The sequence below is a fragment of the Schistocerca americana genome, chromosome 7 (assembly GCF_021461395.2).
Source record: "Schistocerca americana isolate TAMUIC-IGC-003095 chromosome 7, iqSchAmer2.1, whole genome shotgun sequence".
Classification (NCBI taxonomy): domain Eukaryota; kingdom Metazoa; phylum Arthropoda; class Insecta; order Orthoptera; family Acrididae; genus Schistocerca; species Schistocerca americana.
The window spans coordinates 247,437,827-247,457,792 of record NC_060125.1 but is presented as its reverse complement, the minus strand read 5'-3'; the positions used below and the strand labels follow the sequence as shown (position 1 = coordinate 247,457,792).

Genomic DNA, 19,966 nt, shown 5'->3' with positions numbered 1-19,966 from the left:
CCTTGCTGAGTTGACATGAAACTTTTCGTTTTGCAGTGTAACATCTTCATCGATATTGATGTTTTTATTTATGTATACCTCTATGTTTACTACATACATACTCCGAAAGCCACAGTAGGGTGCATGGTGGAGGGTGTCCTGTACCATCACTAGTCACTTCCTTTTCTGTCCCATTGCCAAACAGAGCAAAGGAAAAATGACTGTATGCCTCTGTATGAGCCCTAATCTTCCTTATCTCATCTTCCATACATGAAATATACGTTGGTGACACTAGAATCGTTCTGCAGTCAGCCTGAAATGCCGGTTCTCTAAATTTTCTCTCTACCCCTCTTCGAAAAAAAATGGTCGCCTTCGCTCCATTCATTTCCATATGAGTTCCCAAAGCATATCCTTAATACTTGCGTGTTGTTCGAACCAACTGATAACAAATCTGGCATCCACCTCCGAAATTGCTTCGGTGTCTTCTTTTAATCCGACCTTACGTGGATCCCAGCAATCGAAGAGCGCTCAACAATGGGTCGCACACCCACAAACAGAACTTCTCGACTAGAATACGGACAAGTGAGAAAATATGCTTTTTAATAGAGCCAACGAAGAAATTTTGCACCCGTGCACTTCATGAACAAGCTTTGTGACCTGCGAGCCATATGCAGCATTTGCAGGTGGAAGGCGCTGCAGTTGCAAATCAGAGAAGTAGATCGGCAACTCACATTAACCGGCACGTCCAATGTTACGTGGGTGCTGTCTTTCGTGCGGACGGTTTTGATACGTAGGTAAATATATGTGAACGACATTACGGTTTAACCTTAGCAAGATTAAACAATGATAAAATAAACTAACATTATATGAGCTAAATCACTGTTTAATGAAACAATAATGAAATAAACCTTTCATTGTAGCACTCTGTTGCCACACACAAGTGTTACCCCACAGCAACGACCTAGTCGAAGCATTAAACAGGGCTGTTGCATCAGATCTCTGCCAAAAGCTTATTACTAATTATCTCGTAGAAACTGCCTCAGTGTGGGACTGTGCTGCTAACTCCGAATCTGGTTTTTTTCTTGCACCGATCGTAAATTTTTTTCTCACCTAGCTTCCTGTTTATTTTAAATAACTGTTGCTCTCTTGGTCGTATGATATCACAACTTCCTACTGCGTTAACTGAAGCAGTAATGAAGGTATACGTACGGGCCCGCAATTGTCAAACAACAATGGAACAGTACAAAGCGATATTATTTGAGAGTGGCGCGCTTGATACACAGGCGCGCCCGCTCGAGGTTAAATTGCAACTCCAAAATTATATATGCAGCCAAAATTAGGTGACGCTACTGATAGTTTTTTCTCGTTCCCTAAGAAGAGAGGAGCGTGCAGCGAGAGGCCTGTAGCAGCAAGCACAGCTAAGTAGTATATTGTCGGTGGTATCGTCGATGCATTTCTATGCAAAATAGGAGGCCATGGGACAGGGAAGGATGTCATACATCGCCCCACGTGTAAACGCTCCTTAATCACAATGCCTGCATTAAAGAGTCTACATCATTCTTTCTCCGTTTATTACGAAGTATTATCCTCAGCGATACTCCTACAGCTATTTAAGGAATAGTTAGACCATCATCTGCTGACTTTTATCTTTATTTCTTTGTTGTAAAGTTTGTCGCTTCTGTAAGAGCTTTATAGCTGACGTAGATAGATTTCAGGCGTTGTGTATACCCATGATAGAAATAGAGTAGCCAACACTGCCAGGAGCAGGCATTAGGAGTGATTTAAAATGGAATGACCATACAAAATTAATCGTCGGTAAAGCAGATGCCAGACTGAGATTCATTGGAAGAATCCTAAGGAAAAGTAGGTTACAACACTTGTTCGCCCACTGTTTGAATACTGCTCACCGGTGTGGGATCCGTACCAGATAGGGTTGATAGAAGGGAAAGAGAAGATGCAAGGGAGAGCAGCGCGCTTCGTTACAGGATCATTTAGTAACAGCGAAAACGTTACGGAGATGATAGATAAACTCCAGTGGAAGACTCTGCAAGAGAGACGCTCAGTAGCTTGGTACGGGCTTTTGTTGACGTTTCGAGAACATACCTTCACCGAAGAGTCAAACAGGATATTGCTCCATCCTAAGTATATCTCGCGAAGAGACCATGAGGATAAAATGAGATAGATTAGAGCCCACACAAAGGCATACCGACAATCTTTCTTTCCACGAACAATACGAGACTAGAATAGAAGGGATAACCGATAGAGGTAATCAAAGTACGCTCCGCCACACACCGTCAGGTGGCTTGCGGAGTATGGATGTAGATGTAAAATAGCGATTTTTGCTATTTTGAAAGACACAGGTGACCAACTCCAGCACTTCGTTCGTCATCCGTTTCACAATACCGTAGTTTCCAGTAAGACGCTGTTCTTGTTGGGTCTTCAGTCCTGAGACTGGTTTGATGCAGCTCTCCATGCTTCTCTATCCTGTGCAAACTTCTTCATCTCCCAGTACCTACTGCAACCTACATCCTTCTGAATCTGTTTAGTGTATTCATCTCTTGGTCACCCTTTACAATTTTTACCCTCCGTGCTGCCCTCCAATACTAAATTGGTGATCCCTTTGTGCCTCAGAATATGTCCTACCAACCGATCCCTTCTACTAGTCAAGTTGTGCGTCAAATTTCTCTACTCCCCAGTTCAATTCAATACCTCCTCATTAGTTATTTGATCTACCCATCTAATCTTCAGCATTCTTCTGTAGCACAATATTCCGGAACCTTCTATTCACTTCTTGTCTAAACTATTTATCGTCCATATTTCACTTCCATACATGGCTACACTCCACACAAATACTTTCAGAAACGACTTAAATCTATACTCCATATTAACAAATTTCTCTTCTTCAGAAAGCTTTCCTTGCCATTGCCAGTCTACATTTTATATCATCTCTACTTCGACCATAATCAGTCATTTTGCTCCCCAAATAGGAAAACTCCATTACTACATTAGGTGTCTCATTTCCTAATCTAATTCCCTCATCATCACTCGACTTAATTCGACTACATTCCATTATCCTCGTTTTGCTTTTGTTGATGTTCATCTTATACCCTCCTTTCAAGACACTGTCCATTCCGTTCAGCTACTCTTGCAGGTCCTTTGCTGTCCCTGACAGGATTAGAATGTCATCGGCGAACCTCAAGGTTTTCATTTCTTCTCCGTGGATTTTAATTCCTACTCCGAATTTTTGTTTTGGTTCATTTACTGCTTGCTCAATATACAGATTGAATAACACTGGGGATAGCCTACAAACCTGTCTCACTCCCTTCCCAACCACTGCTTCCCTTTCATGCCCTTCGACTCTGATAATTGCCATCTGGTTTCTGTACAAATTGTAAATAGCCTTTCGCTCCCTGTATTTTACCCCTGCCACCTTCAGAATTTGAAAGAGAGTATTCCAGTCAGCATTGTGAAAAGCTTTCTCTAAGTCTACAAATGCTAGAAATGTAGGTTCGAATTTCCTTATTCTTTCTTCTAAGATAAGTCGTAAGGTCAGTATTGTTTCACGTGGCCGGCCGGTGTGACCGTGCTTTTCTAGGCGCTTCAGTCTGGAACCGCGTGACCGCTACGGTCGCAGGTTCGAATCCTGCCTCGGGCATGGATGTGTGTCATGTCCTTAGGTTAGTTAGGTTTAAGTAGTTCTAAGTTCTAGGGGACTGATGACCATAGATGTTAAGTCCCATAGTGCTCAGAGCCATTTGAACCATTTGTTTCACGTGTTCCAATATTTCTACGGAATCCAAACTGATATTCCCCGAGGTCGGCTTCTACCAGTTTTTCCATTCGTCTGTAAAGAATTCGTGTTAGTATTTTGCAGCCGTGGCTTATTAAACTGATAGTTCGGTAATTTTCACATCTGTCAACCCCTTCTTTCTTTGGGATTGGAATTATTATATTCTTCTTGAAGTCTGAGGGTACTTCGCCTGTCTCATACATCTTGTTCACCAGATGGTAGAGTTTTGTCAGGACTGGCTCTCCCAAGGCTATCAGTAGTTCTAATGGAATGTTATCTACTCCCGGGGCCTTGTTTCGACTTAGGTCTTTCAGTGCTCTGTCAAACTCTTCACGCAGTATCATATCTCCCATTTCATCTTCATCCTCTTCCATTTCTATAATGTTGTCCTCAAGAACATCGCCCTTGTATAGACCCTCTATATACTACTTCCACCTTTCTGCTTTCCCTTCTTTGCTAAGAACTGGGTTTCCATCTGAGGTCTTGATATTCATGCAAGTGGTTCTCATTTCTCCAAAGGTCTCTTTAATTTTCCTGTAGGCAGTATCTATCTTACCCCTAGTGATATACGCCTCTACATCCTTACATTTGTCCTCTATCCACCCCTGCTTAGCCATTTTGCAGTTCCTGTCGATCTCATTTTTGAGACGTTTGTATTCCTTTTTGCCTGCTTCATTTACTGCATTTTCATTTTTTCTCCTTTCATCACTTAAATTCAGTATCTCTTCTGTTACCCAAGGATTTCTATTAGCCCTCGTCTTTTTACGTACTTGATCCTCTGCTGCCTTCACTAATTGATCTCTCAAAGCTACCCATTCTTCTTCTACAGTATTTATTTCCCCCATTCTTGTCAATCGTTCCCTAATGCTCTCTCTGAAACTCTCTAAAACCTCTGGTTCTGTCAGTTTATCCAGGTCCCATTTCCTTAAGTTCCCACCATTTTGCAGTTTCTTTAGTTTTAATCTACAGTTCATAACCAATAGATTGTGGTCAGAGTCCACATCTGCCCCTGGAAATGTCTTACAATTTAAAACCTGGTTCCTAAATCTCTGTCTTACCGTTATATAATCAGTAAGACGCTAAATGTTCTGAATGAGTCATATTTCCAATTTATTCTCACACTTCTTCATTTATATAGAACTTTCACTGTTTTATGGAACCATATTAAAATTAGGGACCTGACACCTTTGGCGGAGGCACGGTTGCCTCCCCACCCCCCCTCGCCCCCGCCCCTACAGCCGATTCTGACTCAGCTGCATTGTCCGTGTGAGGATGCTTAAACTTATCGCAGCTGGTTTACGTTTATGCATTTCGAGAACCCTTATGTACTGTGTAGCTCGCACGCATCACCTGTAGCCGCAATTCGCCGCTGGAATGCTCTGCGTTCGCTCTCACCACGTGAAGCCGCTCTTTTAGCGTACACAAACCGGGTTGTTTCTGAACGTTCAGCAACACGTCAGAGATCAAATCAGCGCGTTGTACGTTAAATGCCGCGGCCCATGTGGAGATGGTTCAGGAGTGTTGCTGTACAATATGCCTGGAAGGAGGTGCATTCGGCGGAACGCTGGTGGCGCGCGCGGCGCCATGCTAGCCTAGGCGAGACTACGTGAGGGCAGACACGCGCCGTGGCCCAGTCTCTAGCTGCGCGTGGGCGGAAGCCGCCATCGCCACGCAGGCCGACGTCTGACCCTGCCACGGCTCGATTTCGGCGATATTTTACTGTCGCGGGACACTCGGTAAGCCTACGGGACAAGATACTACTCATTTCCAGGGGACATTACTATTATACCGTGAAACTCCGCCTTGATAATGGCTTCCGTTCCACAAGATAGAGAGAGAGACTTTAAAAATTCCTCGTTCAGCCGAAGTCACTCATTGATGGTGAGACAGATCTCGCAGTTCAATCAAATAACAGGGTTGTTGATAGCTACATTTCACCATTTCACTCCGCGTGGGATTAGCCGAGCGGTCTGAAGAGCTGCAGTCATGAACTGTGTTGCTGGTCCCGGTGGAGGTTCGAGTCCTCCCTCGGGCATGGGTGTGTTTGTTAGTCCTTAGGATAATTTAGGTTAAGTAATGTGTAAGCTTAGGGATTGATGACCTTAGCAGTTAAGTCCCATAAGATTTCACACTCAGTTGAACAGTCACCACTTCACCTGCTGTCCCACAGAGTTACAAAACAGTTTCGTGATTTAGCGGGCCTGTCTAGGTACTCTTGGGTGTCTAAGGTTTTGTAAAAAGAGGAGCGTTTCCTTGCTACCGCGAAAAAACAGCTGTAGCCAACTCGGAAGACGGGAGTGTTAACAATACACTCGTCATGAAAACGTCGCGTGCCCGCCAAGCCTGTCGAGATAAGCATAATGTTTCATTTTCACCGATACCCGAATGAGTGTTGTCTCCTTTCTTTCGACACACACACACACACACACACACACACACACACACAGACAGACAGACACACACAAACACACACACACACACAGCCGGCCGGTGTGGCCAAGCGGTTCTAGGCGCTTCAGTCCGGAACAGCGCTGCTGCTACGGTCGCAGGTTCGAATCCTGACTCGGGTATGGATGTGTGTGATGTCAGGTTAGTTACGTTTAAGTAGGTCTAAGTCTATGGGACTGATGACCTCAGATGGTAAGTCCCGTAGTGCTTAGAGCCATTTGAACCTTTCTTTTTTGTTAACTGTCATAGACAGAAGTCACAACTCTGCCTTGTGCTGCCACATGGTGAGTCCTCTTGCAATTACGAAGAAAGAGTGCTGGTGCTACAGTAGTTTTTAATTTTTATGTGCTTATGGTGCTAATGTGAAGTTCGTGATACATGAGTATAATGTGTCTACACGATATGTAAATAGCCCCCATATGTTTTGTTACGTATGTGCGGAGTACACATTGAAAAGCGAAAGACATATTTTACTCCTGTGGTTAAGAAACCATATAAGTTGTATTCTCGGTGTAAACAACTCTAAAGGCAGTAAATTCAACTAATTACAATTACCAACAAGTTAAATTGTAAAGAACACATAGAAAATGCTGTGGGGAAATCGAATCAAATACTGTGTTTTAGTGGCAGAACAGTTAGAAATGCAACAGACCTACTAAAGTGACTGCCTACACTACGCTTGTCCGTCCTCTTTTGGAGTACTGCTGCTTATTATGCGATGCTTGCCAAATAGGACTAACGGAATACGTCGAGAAAATTCAAAGAGGGTCAGCACGTCTTGCATTATCGAAAAATAGGGCAGACAATGTCACGGACGTGCTACAGAATTTGGGGCAGGCATCATTAAAACAACAGCGTTTTTTGCAGCGGCGGGATCTTCTCACGAAATTTCAGTGACCAACTCTCCTCTTCTAATGCGAAAATAGTATGTTGACGCCGTCCTACCCTAGGGAGAAACGATCATCATAATAAAATAAGGGAAATCAGAGCTCGCACGGAAAAATGTAGGTGTTTGTTTTTTTCGCGCGCTGTTCGAGAGTTGAATAACAGAATTATTGTGAAAGTGGCTCGATGAACCTTGTTGCAGCCACTTTGCAAGGTAGCCGTGTAGATGTAGACGTAGGTATTGATTTTTCCCCTCAGCACTTGAGGGATACAAGTTGTGAACACGGAGAACGTTTACACCAGGACTTTGTTGTAGCGTAAAAGCTTTTTTTAGAGCGGTGGAACTACAGAATGTTGGCATAATGATGTTGGTTCTTAGAGACAGTGAAAAAAAATGATTAGAAAGAAAACGACCAAAAACGTTGTTCTTACTCTTATCGTTGGGCTAAATATTTCTCTTTCGAAGTTTTGAACATTATGCGTATTTCATAAATAAGAAAACCTCTACTTTTGGAAAATATTTTTTTCGTATCCCTATTCTACATCTACATCTACATTCATACTCCGCAATCCACCATACGGTGCGTGGCGGAGGGTACCTCGTACCACAACTAGCATCTTCTCTCCCTGTTCCACTCCCAAACCGAACGAGGGAAAAATGACTGCCTATATGTCTCTGTACGAGCCATAATCTCTCTTATCTTATCTTTGTGGTCTTTCCGCGAAACGTAAGTTGGCGGCAGTAAAATTGCATTGCAGTCAGCCTCAAATGCTGGTTCTCTAAATTTCCTCAGTAGCGATTCACGAAAAGAGCGCCTCCTTTCCTCTAGAGACTCCCACCCGAGTTCCTGAAGCATTTCCGTAACACTCGCGTGATGATCGAACCTACAAGTAACAAATCTAGCAGCCCGCCTCTGAATTGCTTCTATGTTCTCCCTCAATCCGACCTGATAGGGATCCCAAACGCTCTAGCGTACTCAAGATTAGGTCGTATTAGTGTTTTATAAGCGGTCTCCTTTACAGATGAACCACATCTTCTCAAAATTCTACCAATGAACCGAAGACGACTATCCGCCTTCCCCACAACTGCCATTACATGCTTGTCCCATTTAATATCGCTCTGCAATGCTACGCCCAAATATTTAATCGACGTGACTGTGTCGAGCGCTACACTACTAATGGAGTATTAAAACATTATAGGATTCTTTTTCCTATTCATCTGCATTAATTTACATTTCTCTACATTCAGAGTTAGCTGCCATTTTTTACACCAATCACAAATCCTGGCCAAGTCATCTTGTATCCTACAGTCACTCAACGACGACGCCTTCCCGTACACCACAGCACCATCAGCAAACAGCCGCACATTGCTATCCACCCTATCCAAAAGATCATTTATGTAGATAGAAAACAACAGCGGACCTACCACACTTCCCTGGGGCACTCCAGATGATACCCTCACCTCCGATGAACACTCAGCATCGAGGACAACGTACTGGGCTCTATTACTTAAGAAGTCTTCGAGCCACTCACATACTTGGGAACCAATCCCATATGCTCGTACCTTAGTTAGGAGTCTGCAGTGGGGCACCGAGTCAAACACTTTCATGAAGTCAAGGAATATGGCATCCGTCTGATACCCTTCATCCATGGTTCGCAAGATATCATGTGAAAAAAGGGCGAGTTGCGTTTCGCAGGAGCGATGCATTCTAAAGCCGTACTGATGCATGGACAGCAACTCTCTGTCTCAAGGAAATTCATTACATTCGAACTGAAAATGTGGTGTCACCGCCAGACACCACACTTGCTAGGTGGTAGCTTTAAATCGGCCGCGGTCCATTAGTACATGTCGGACCCGCGTGTCGCCACTGTCAGTGATCGCAGACCGAGCGCCACCACACGGCAGGTCTCGAGAGACTTACTAGCTCTCGCCCCAGTTGTACGGACGACGTAGCTAGCGATGCACACTGACGAAGCCTCGCTCATTTGCAGAGCAGATAGTTAGAATAGCCTTCAGCTAAGTCAATGGCTACGACCTAGCAAGGCGCCATTAGCCTTACATAGCTTGTATCTAAAGAGTCTCACTTGTATCGTCAAGACCGATGTACAAGAAGGATGGATTAAAGTTAAGTATTCCAGCAGGTACGTACTTTTCTTTATAGCATTCATTACGTATCCTGTTTCAGACCTATATCTAGTCCGCGTGAGTGTAACGCGTGCCTTTCGGCTACTTCCGAGTGGCGTGGCTGTCTTGTTACGCCACAACAGAAAATATGTCCGAGAATCCTGCAACAAACCGATGTCAAGGATATTGGTCAGTAATTTTGAGAATCCGTCCTTCTACCCTTCTTATATACAGGCGTCACCGGGGTTTTTTCCAGTCGCTCGGGAAAAGGTTGGGCTAGCTAAGTAAGGAGCCAATGCAGTAGAGTACTCTATGTAAAACCGAATTGGAATTCCGTATAAAGCCAACGGCCTTGTCGCAGTGCTAACACCGATTCCCATCAGATCACCGAAGTTAAGCATTGTCGGGCAGGGCTAGCACTTGGATGGGTGACCATCCGATCTGCTGAGCGCACTTGGCAAGCGGGATGCACTCAGCCCTCGTGAAGCAAACTGAGGAGTTACTTGGTTGAGAAGTAGCGGCTCCGGTCTCGTAAACTGACACACGGCCGGGAGAGCGGTGTGCTGACCACATTCTCCTCTATATCCGCATCCATTGACGACTGTGGGCTAAGGATGACACGGCAGCCGGTCGGTACTGTTGGGCCTTTATGGCCTGTTCGGGAGGAGTTTCGTTAATTTTATTCCGTGCAAGTATGACACATAACGGCCTTGCTGCAGTGGCTACACCGGTTCCCGTGAGATCACCGAAGTTAAGCGCTGTCGGGCGTGGTCGGCGCTTCGGTGGGTGACCATCTAGGTTGCTATGCGCTGTTGCCATTTTTTGGGGTGCACTCAGCCTCGTGATGCCAATTGAGGAGCTACTCGACCGAGTAGTAGAGGCTTCAGTCAAGAATACCGTCATAACGACCGGGAGAGCGGTGCGCTGACCCCACGTCCCTCCTGTCCGCGGGCTCCACTAAGGATGACACGGCGGTCGGATGGTCCCGGTGGGCCACTCGCGGCCTGAAGACGGAGTGCAAATATGACACATGAAAAACCATAATTTTATCCAGAGGGTAGACAAGAATTTTAATGTGTTGTACAGTGCTTTAGCCAGATAAAGTCAGAAGAATAGTGTCTCACTGGTTGTGACGGTGTGGTTGCAGGACTCGCGCCTACACGCAGAGGCATGGAAGGAGGCGCTGGCCAACCGCAGGGCCAGCCGCGTCACACAAGGCGGCGCCCAGACGGCAGGCGTAAACGGAACCTCCTGGGAGTGGGACGGCGGCGGCAACTCTACGTTGGAGGTGGAGCCGGCGTTCAACGACTCGCTGGCGCTGCCGGACTACGGAGAGGGCTGGAACGGCACGAACGCCACCTCCCTGGGGGAGATGCCGGCGCGCAAGATGCGGCCCACGGCGCTCGTCTACGTCGCCCTGGGGCTGCTCGTGCTGGCCGTGGGGCCCGCTATCGTCGCCTTCAAGAGCTGCGACGAGAGGACGCGGCCCGCCTTCCAGAAGGTAGCGCGCTGCAGCCAAGTACACCCGCCTTCAACTCCCCCATACTCCTCCTCCTCCTCCTCCTCCGTAACTTATCACTTCCTAGCCGCCACTAGCGGATCGTCGTGGTCGCCTCTGTGAACGCTATCTAGCAGATCCGGTCACGGGGTGACAAGCGTCACGCTTGCAGCGTGTGCGGGTCGCGTGCGGACCAAGGCGCAGCCTGTCACTCGGCTTTTCTCGGTCCTTCTCGGAAAAACTCGGAAGAGCATGACATTTAGTTTAGTATTGCGGTGCGGCATTTATCGGTTAGCCCAACATTCTGAGTTCGGCAGAATCGTGGTGTCACCGCTGTTGGTCCTTCGCTACTTGTTCGTGGTATGAAGGACGTTCATACGTCCAGTGACAGTTTGCACAAAAAGAGTCAGTCTGTCGATTAATTGTCACAATCCTAAAAATTAATGGGAGAGAGGGGTGGAAATTCAGTATTCGCACAAGCGACGCGTGCTACAAATTTGCTATGAAAGGACATTACAATACGACACAGAAATAATTTAGAGATTTGGACTGAAGCGCCAAAAAAACTTGTACAGGCATGCGTATTCAAATACAGAGATATGTAAACAGGCAGTATACGGCCCTTCTGTCGGCAACGCCTGTGTGTGTGAAATCTTATTGGACTTAACTGCTAAGGTCATCAGTCCCTAAGCTTACACACTACTTAACCTAAATGATCCGAAGGACAAACACACACACCCATGCCCGAGGGAGGACTCGAACCTCCACCGGGACCAGCCACACAGTCCATGACTGCAGCGCCCTAGACCGCTCGGCTAATCCCGCGCGGCTATCAAAATTCAAGTGAGTCTGAACGTGGTGTTATAGTCGGCGCACGAGCGATGGCACACAGCATCGTCGAGGTAGCGATGAAGTGGGGATTTTCCCTTACGACCATTTCACGAGTGTACCGCGAATATCAGAAATCCGCTAAAACATGAAATCTCCGACATCGCTGCGGCCGGAAATATGATCTTGCAAGAACGGGACCAACGACGACTGAAGAGATTCGTTCAACGTGACAGCAGTGCAGCCATTCCGCAGATTCCTATAGATTTCAATGCTGGGCCATCAACAACTGTCAGTCTGCGAACCATTCAACGAAACGTCATGGATATGGACTTTTCGGCGCGAAGACGCACTCGTGTACCCTTGATGACTGCACGACACAAAGCTTTACGCCCCGCCTGGGCCCATCAATACTGACGTTGGGCTGCTGATATTGGATACATGTTGTCTGGTCGGCCGAGACTCGTTTCAAATTGTATCGAGTGGTTGGACGTGTAATGGTATGGAGACAATCTCATGAATCCATGGACACTGTATGTCAGCAGGGGACTGATCAAGCTGATGGAGGTTCTGTTATGTTGTGGGACGTGTGCAGTTGGAATGATATGGGGCCCCTGATACTTCAAGATACGTCTCCGACAGGAGACACGTACGTAAGCATCCTGTCTGATCACCTGCATCCATTCGCGTCCATTGTGCATTCCGACGAACTTGGGCATTCCAGAAAGACAGTGCGACACCCCACACGTCCACATTTGCTACAGAGTGGCTCCAGGAACACTATTCTGAGTTTAAACACTTCCGCTGGCCGCCAAACTCCCCAGACATGAACATTATTGAGCATCTCTTGGATGCGTTGCAACGTGCTGTTCAGAAGAGATCTCCACCCCCTCGTGCTCTTACGCATTTATGGACAGATCTGCAGGATTCAAAGTGTCAGTTCCCTCCAGCACTATTTCAGACATTAGTCGAGTCCATGCCACGTCGTGTTGCGGCACTTCTACGCGCTTGAGGCAGCCTTACATGTTATTGGGCATATGTACCGATTTCTTTGTCTCTTCATTATAGTTGACAATTAGAGAGCAAAAAATTATGACAGACGTGATTCATCGTTCTGTGCTTCAAGAAGCTCTTTGTGTTACATTAGCAGGCATGGAGCACGTCAAGAAATTGGCGGTACCAATAGTAAAATTTGTAAGTAGCACGCATTATTCCATTGTCAGTAGGCAACAGTTTTCAACATAACCGAACGAAGACTACATACCAGGTGTAGAAGTATGAAACCGGAATTTGGTTGCAATAATTACACGTCTGTTGTTTGTAACTGATAAACAATATTTTATTCAAAATAACCTCCATTGCTGTTTATACATTTCTGTCACCTCTCTTGCAGGCTATGAATGTCACGCCGAAAAAACAGCTCTTCTTTTGAAGCGAACCAGTCAGCGAGCCATTTCCGTACATTTTGATACGAATTGAAGAGTGTTCAGCGAGAGAGCGTCACACTGATGCAAATAAATTATAATAGGACGGAGCCAAATCTGGAGAATGAGCCGCATGCCCTAGTATTTCCCAAATGAATGCCTGATCGTATTTCTTGCTCGTTTTTCTGTGTGTGATGGGGTTAGAAAATTATTCTTTTAAATCTTTCAACGCTACAATGTGTTTTTCGAGATTCATATATTATTTAACGCTAGTGGGCTGTGGGAAGCGGGTGTATTTTTCCGGAAGTTGCCTTACCTTAATGCGAGTTTCTTTTTAAAGTCATCCGCAGCAGATCAGAATGAAGTTATTTCTCACACTGCAACGTCTTACTGTGGGTAGTGTGCAGTCAAGTCCACTTACATTGAGATGTCTAGATGTTCTGATTTTCGTTCCTGCCTACCTTCTACCTTCAGAAGCCCAACAGCTGCGGGTCTTAAATCGAAAAATCGTTCCAGGCATGCCCCTTAGATTAACCAACGCTCTTTGGAGTAATATATATGGTCTCCATGCTCTTTCTTCAGTTCCGTCAAAAACTGACGATGTAATTATGCGCGCAATTTCAGAAAATTTACTATTCGTACCAACAATTTCATCATCTGCATTTATCTCGAGGTGCTTCTTGACGTACATAACAATGAAATTCGTACAAATGATATATCGATCGTTGTAATGTTTTACTCTTTCATCGTCAACAAAATTTTTGAATTCTTTCTGGATGGCGTTGTAATGCCATTCGACTGCAAATTTACGGTGTCCGCCGATTATGTGATTGCGTAACAGATACTGAGAATTCTCATCCTTCCTATGTATGATTCCTATTGATTTTTGAAAGTTGGGGCGATAGGTCGTTAGACTTCCTCCTTTTGTACAGCCAACCAGTGGCTCTATGAAGTTTCTTTATGCCACAAAGTAGCTGAGAATCCGGCGTTGAGGCTTCCTCTTTTTGTACAGCCAACCAGTGGCTCTATGAAGTTTCTTTATGCCACAAAGTAGCTGAGAATCCGGCGTTGCAAGAGTACTCCAAGTCTTCTACTAGTCCCTCCCCTCCTTCCCCCTCTCTACCCATGTCCCCTCCTCCCCCTTTTATGCGTGTTTCACTTGTAACTCGAGACAATTTCGCCCTATAGTTTCGTTTCATTCACCTCAATGTTTTAACCGTCACATCCCCTGAACTATGTGTCGTATTATCATACAATTTTGTTCGTACATTCAGTAAGATACTGTCTGCAAAATGTGCCGCGAATTAGTTCGTACTAAAGAAGTTGTAGATTAGAATGTCATGCCTGATGAGCAGTTTTATTGCATGAATAACGAAAATGTAATAAGTGATAATTTTTTTTCCTTTCCTCATTTCGTAGCGGTTGTCAGCAAGAAAAAGTTTCGTGAAAGTTTGAAATTATGTGAAAAGTTTGTTCCAGGTCACTAAGTGCTATCATTCTCAATGAACAGAGGAATAAAATATGGCTATTCACGCGTATTGTTCTTCCCTTCTTTTTCACTGCCATAGGTAGGTGGTTCTTACCCTCACAGAAATTCTTTAGAGACAGTAGGTGATACGTGTACCAAGTTCGAGTGAAATCGATCCAGTGGTTTAGGAGGGGAGGTAAAACATACATACACACACACATAAATGCGCACATCCATTATTAACATATGTATTGATAAATAGCGACTGATAAACACCACTATCAGCAGATTTCTGCGGAACTGAAAAATGTCATGGCTACTGCAAAATGCTGCGTCAAATTCGGGAAGAAACAGTGCGGCATCGTGCTGCTACATGAAATGTCGCACTGTAGCTAGTAGTTCCGAGAAGCACCGAGCAAAGGTCAAGACTTGCCGAGACAGGCAGAGCCTTGGGCGAAAGACGTGCAGCACATCGTTCCAGTGTAAAATTTTGCACATCATGGTCGACTCTTGTGTACTTGCTCTAACAAGCCTGCCCCTAGTGCTGCTCTCTATCACGACGCCACGGTGTATATTACGAATCGGAACTTGCAATGTTGCTCTGTCCAGTGATACGTGAAAATTTTCTGCAAGTCTCGTAGTTTTCGTGCAGTCCCCTTCTGAAGCCCTGGAAATACTTCAGTGATGAAGTGTTCTATCAGCAGAGTCAAGGCGTCGTTCTGCGGCAATGTTTCGACAAGTTTCCGACTCGTCATCCTCAGTCAATGTGTCCGGTTCACGTCCAGTGTGTATCATTACAGAAGCTGGATCGCAGACTCCTCTGCCTCGTCTGCAACGGCTGGGCCAATCGCGGACCTCCGGAAGGGGTGTTGCGGACGGTGATGGGTGAGAGGTAGAGAGGATCGCGGATGGTGGTGAGGGGAATTCCCTGAAGATGACGAATAGGAAACTTGTCGAAACGTTGCCGCAGAACGACTCTTTAACTCGACTGGTAACCAGAGAAGACTTCATCATCGAAATTCGCCAAGGAGGCCCGCATTCCCGTATAAATCCTGTTTTTCACAGAAAGTTATTTTTTCACACAATGAAGGCTTTCACGACCGGATGGTACTGTTGTTGATAATTCTTCCGGGTTATATAGCCGTGGTCCATGGAATTCTTCTATTCCTAACGTTTCGTCCAAAACTACGTTGGACATCTTCAGAGGTATGGCTGGTCTTGCTGACTCAGGCAGGGCTCAGCAGGATCAGCCATACCTCTGAAGATGTCCAACGTAGTATTGGACGAAACGTTAGGAATAGAAGAATTCCATGGAGCACGGCCATATAACCCGGAAGAATTATCAACAACAAAGTTATTTTTTAATAATAATATTCAAAAACCATTTATAATGGATCAAATCACAAAGTTATTTTTTGTTTGATTTTGTTGCGGGAATCTTGTTGTTCATTCACACACCTGGAAATACACGGATGGCAATTTTTTCGAACAACTTATTTAATTTATTTCAGATTGACATACTTAATTTTTGGCATCGGGGCTTACGCCTGAGTAACAGAGTTTCAGTAAGCGCGGTGTCTTCACGCAGGTGCTGACGCAGGACGCTCAGGAGGTGGAGGCTCCACCCAGCTACGAGTCGGCGGTGGGCGAGCCGGCGCCTCGCTACTCCACGCTGTTCGGCTCCCAGATGCGGCTCGACTTCCTGGCGACGCCACCCCCACCACCCCCGCCGCCCCCGCCACCTCCACCGCCGGTGCCGCCCGACGCTGACTCCTACAACCTGCACGAGGTGACGGCCTCGACCGCGCTGCTCGTCGCACCACCGTCCTGCTGCGAAGACTGCCGGAGGGACTCGTAGCCCAGCGCGCTACGCGTCGCGTTATTTATTACTCTGCACTGACTCTTCTGGACTGACAGCTAGACTTCCACCAGCTAAGCTGGGAGCGATCCGTGGACTACACTGTATCAGAGGAGAGGGTGCTGCTGGAATATTCCCAGCTTTTCACGGAACGACCACAGTTGGAATATGAACAGCACACGTCCAACCAACATAACCGTATTCCTGAACGACGTAGTCCATACCTCGTTGTCGCGGCTTTCCTAGTCTATTTTAGAATACCTCATCACGTGATATTCTCCTCAGTTCTCAACAGAATGTCTTAAAGTCTACCGTGTCACGGAAATTATGACCTTTCAGCAGTTTCTTCAGGTTAGGGAACAAATGATAGCCCGAAGGGGGCAGGTCAAGTTAGTATCGAAGATGTTCGCCCAATTATAAACATGGGGCTTCAATTTGGCACGTATTGGGACGTATGTAAAAGTGAATTGTCGTACAACAAAAGGAAGACTTTGCTTAACTATGCAAGGATTTTAATCTTAATAAACTCCTTCAACTGGTCGAGTAGGCAGTTGTGATTCTCCCTGGTTTTACTACAGCCTCGCGGTAGATAATCGAGCAGTAGTGTACCGCCTTTGTCCAAGACGATGGACGTCGTTTCTTTATCGCCTCATGTTCTGGTGCGAAACTTCTTCGATCATGGGTTGTACTACGGGGTCATTTCTGCTTTTGGCACCTTAAACAGGGAGCCAGGTTTCTTCTTCGACCACGTGATTAGCCAAAAAAGTCCTTTCTGGCAACAAAATAGGCCGAAACAGCTGCGGGCGTTGCGGCTCATGCCGCCTTGTTTTCAATATTGAAACATTTCAGCGCCGACTTCCCTGAAAGCTTCCTCATGCTTAGGGTATAACTAAGGATGAAACCAGTTAGGCCCCGGAGGGATAACCAATGTCTCGCCTATCGTTTTGTTAGATATCCGCAGGTCATTAGTAACCAGTTTAGGGGCAACATGACTTATTGTCGGGTGTGCTGTGGTTGTGGGATGCGCACTGCGAGCGTTCAACATGAATGGTGAATTGTTTGGTGTTCAAAAGAGACACCCATGGTCTCAAAGTGCAATAGGATGAAAGCGTTTGCAGTAGTGTTTGTAGCATCTCAGTGTGAATATCGTTTGGAGATTATCTTGGAGAAACGAAAACTTCATGAAGCCTCTTGTGTCTTAACCATCTCGCATTCTATCTACAATTAACGATACAAGAACAGAAAACGTATGGTATTTTCATAAGATATGAAGCATTCATGTGGTGCTAAATTCATTTTTCAGTTCCAATTCTAGTGAGCCAATGGCATGAACTTTTCAGCCCCCCCCCCCCTCCTTTTCGAAACTCTCTCAGTGCCAAGTGTCAGGACATAGTGTCTCTGTTCTCTTTTCACTATATCGCTACTTGTAATACTGTAGCTTACTGAGTAGTCGATTGAACAACACCATCCCAGAAAAACATCGAATCCTTAAAAAGACGAAGGTGCCGCTGAGGAAAGATATATATTGAGGAGTGTACGAGTCACTGTGACGTCACCGACACCTAGAACGAACAACGTAATCCCGTATGAATGCTTTCCGTATTACATATGCTGAACACGCTGACACTTGGTGCTCGCCGTTACAGAAAGGGTGGAATGAAATTTCTCTTATTGATGATGAAATGGTTTGCTTCGATATCTCGATAGATAAAAATATTTCTATTATTGACGACATTTTGCGTATAACACTTGATACAATATTGTTTCAATATCCATAATGATTTTGAAACATCAGGGGCGCTATGACTAAAAGGAATCGCAGTCTATATGCTTGGAGAAAGTGTTTAAACTGCACCGCGCTGCTATATCAATCTCTGCAACACAAGTGATGCTGTTACTGAGAAGACCACATCCATTCAGCTGATTTATGGTCAGTCTTATCGATGGTACTCAAATACTATAGTCACTCTAATTTTAGAGTATGGCCAGTAGCCCATGTACCGTGTTCAGCAAACTGTAGAGTGCGTAGGTAATCAACATCTGAGTTTGTAATGTAAAAGGAAACTTGATTATATCTCAGAGTACATTACTCATAGGAGGAAATGAACACAAATTATTCCTGGAAAGTAAGTTTACCCTGATAAATATCTGAAGAAAAATCGTATGTTAATTACTAGGGCAGTAGTGAGAACTAGTCTTCGATATATAGACCATCTGCAGAAAACAATGAGTTTTGTCTGTAACTATAATAAAAGAATTGCGAAAATTCAAATTCCTTGCGAGAAGCTCAGTCATTAGCCGTGGGAAGCTGAAGTGTTCCACCTTAGACTGTTATGTTTGAAAACGGTAGCAAGTCATGTTAAATACAAGTGACAGCAAGTTGAGACGGGCAAAGAACTTCCAGACTTCAGCAGTTTAGTTGTACAACACGTATAATTTATCACCAGTATTTGCTGAGATGTAAACAGAGAAAAGTATTAGGAACGAGAACGGCACAGTTTGCTTTATCATCGCCCTCGTCATTGGCTGCTTAATTCGAACCGCCTGTCGTAACGGTGTTAAGTCGAATAGCTATGAGCATCTATTCTGGAAAATAAGACTATTGTCGCAGATCTAACAGATCCTTTTTAGGCTAACCATAATACGCAGAAGCATTATTGGTCAATTAAAGTTAGAATTTCAGTTAAAGATACAAGATTCTAGTAAGCAAGAGGTGTTATGCGAGGTTTAAGCGGCTCTACGATCTTGATTGATTACAAGAATAATATCATAACAGCAATGAGCGTCGTAGTTGCTTCAATTCAACACATTCAGGAGGTGTGATGGTATTATAATGAGAAACTTGTGAAGAATTATTTTTATTTTCTCATTCATCTTAATTTGTACATTCGCGATGTAAGTTAAGTTTTGTACAGAAATTATTCGAGTGTTGTAAATAAATGTCTTTTGTAAAGATAATATTTTGAATAAAAGATCTAAATTAAATAATGTACTGTGTGCTCATAGAACAAGGTACACATTCTGATAGACTACCAGTTGTTTTATTGTCGATTGAGTGTGTCTCTGTTATTTTCTTCCACTACCTCTAAATGGACCTAGATATGAAAGGTTACAGAATTAAGACCTGTATTTCGGTTTCAGTCGACTGGTAACAACAGTGTGGAGAACGATGTTCTGCATAGCTTGGAGAGACATTCACATCCACGCATTCACAAGGAAGTCCTGAGTGCCGGTTTCCATGTGATACAAAATTCCGCCGAGGAACGCTGAATATAAAAGCACGTGAAGAGTAAAAAATTTAAGCTGGGATCTCGCAGCTCAGTTTAGGAAACTTTTGTGGCAAATCCTTTAGAAATATTGCAGGGCAGGCCGTGTGTGTGTGTGTGGGAGGGGGGGGGGGGGGGTGCAAATGAGACTGGTGTATTTCCAATTCTTAAAGCTGAATTAGCTGACACAGTGGCAGATTTGCATTCCTTTAGAATTGCTGGAGATGAGTAACGGCTGGTGCAGTTAGACGGAGAGGTACCATTGGAGGGCACCCTTGGCTTAGCCACTGCGCTCTGCCGCATCTTGACATGGAACTCTCACCAAGGGTGACTGGGTTAGAGTTTCCAGTAAAACCACAACATTTAATGCACAAAATTCTCAATGTAAAACTCGAGA

General features: G+C 44.9%; 1 protein-coding gene across 2 annotated transcripts in view; it reads left to right on the top strand.

The window, feature by feature from the left end:
• The window catches only part of LOC124621897 (formin-binding protein 4-like), a 181,934-nt gene extending 162,675 nt beyond the window's left edge, over window positions 1-19,259 (top strand). Inside the window, exons 3-4 of one of the 2 annotated variants that reach the window (XM_047147382.1) lie at window positions 10,375-10,728; window positions 16,034-19,259. In XM_047147382.1, coding sequence (XP_047003338.1) covers window positions 10,375-10,728; window positions 16,034-16,303 — 624 coding nt within the window. In that variant the 3' untranslated portion in view covers window positions 16,304-19,259. The remainder of the gene's footprint in view (window positions 1-10,374; window positions 10,729-16,033) is intronic. The other variant, XM_047147383.1, reaches the window with a different exon arrangement.
• Window positions 19,260-19,966: the final 707 nt, after the last annotated feature.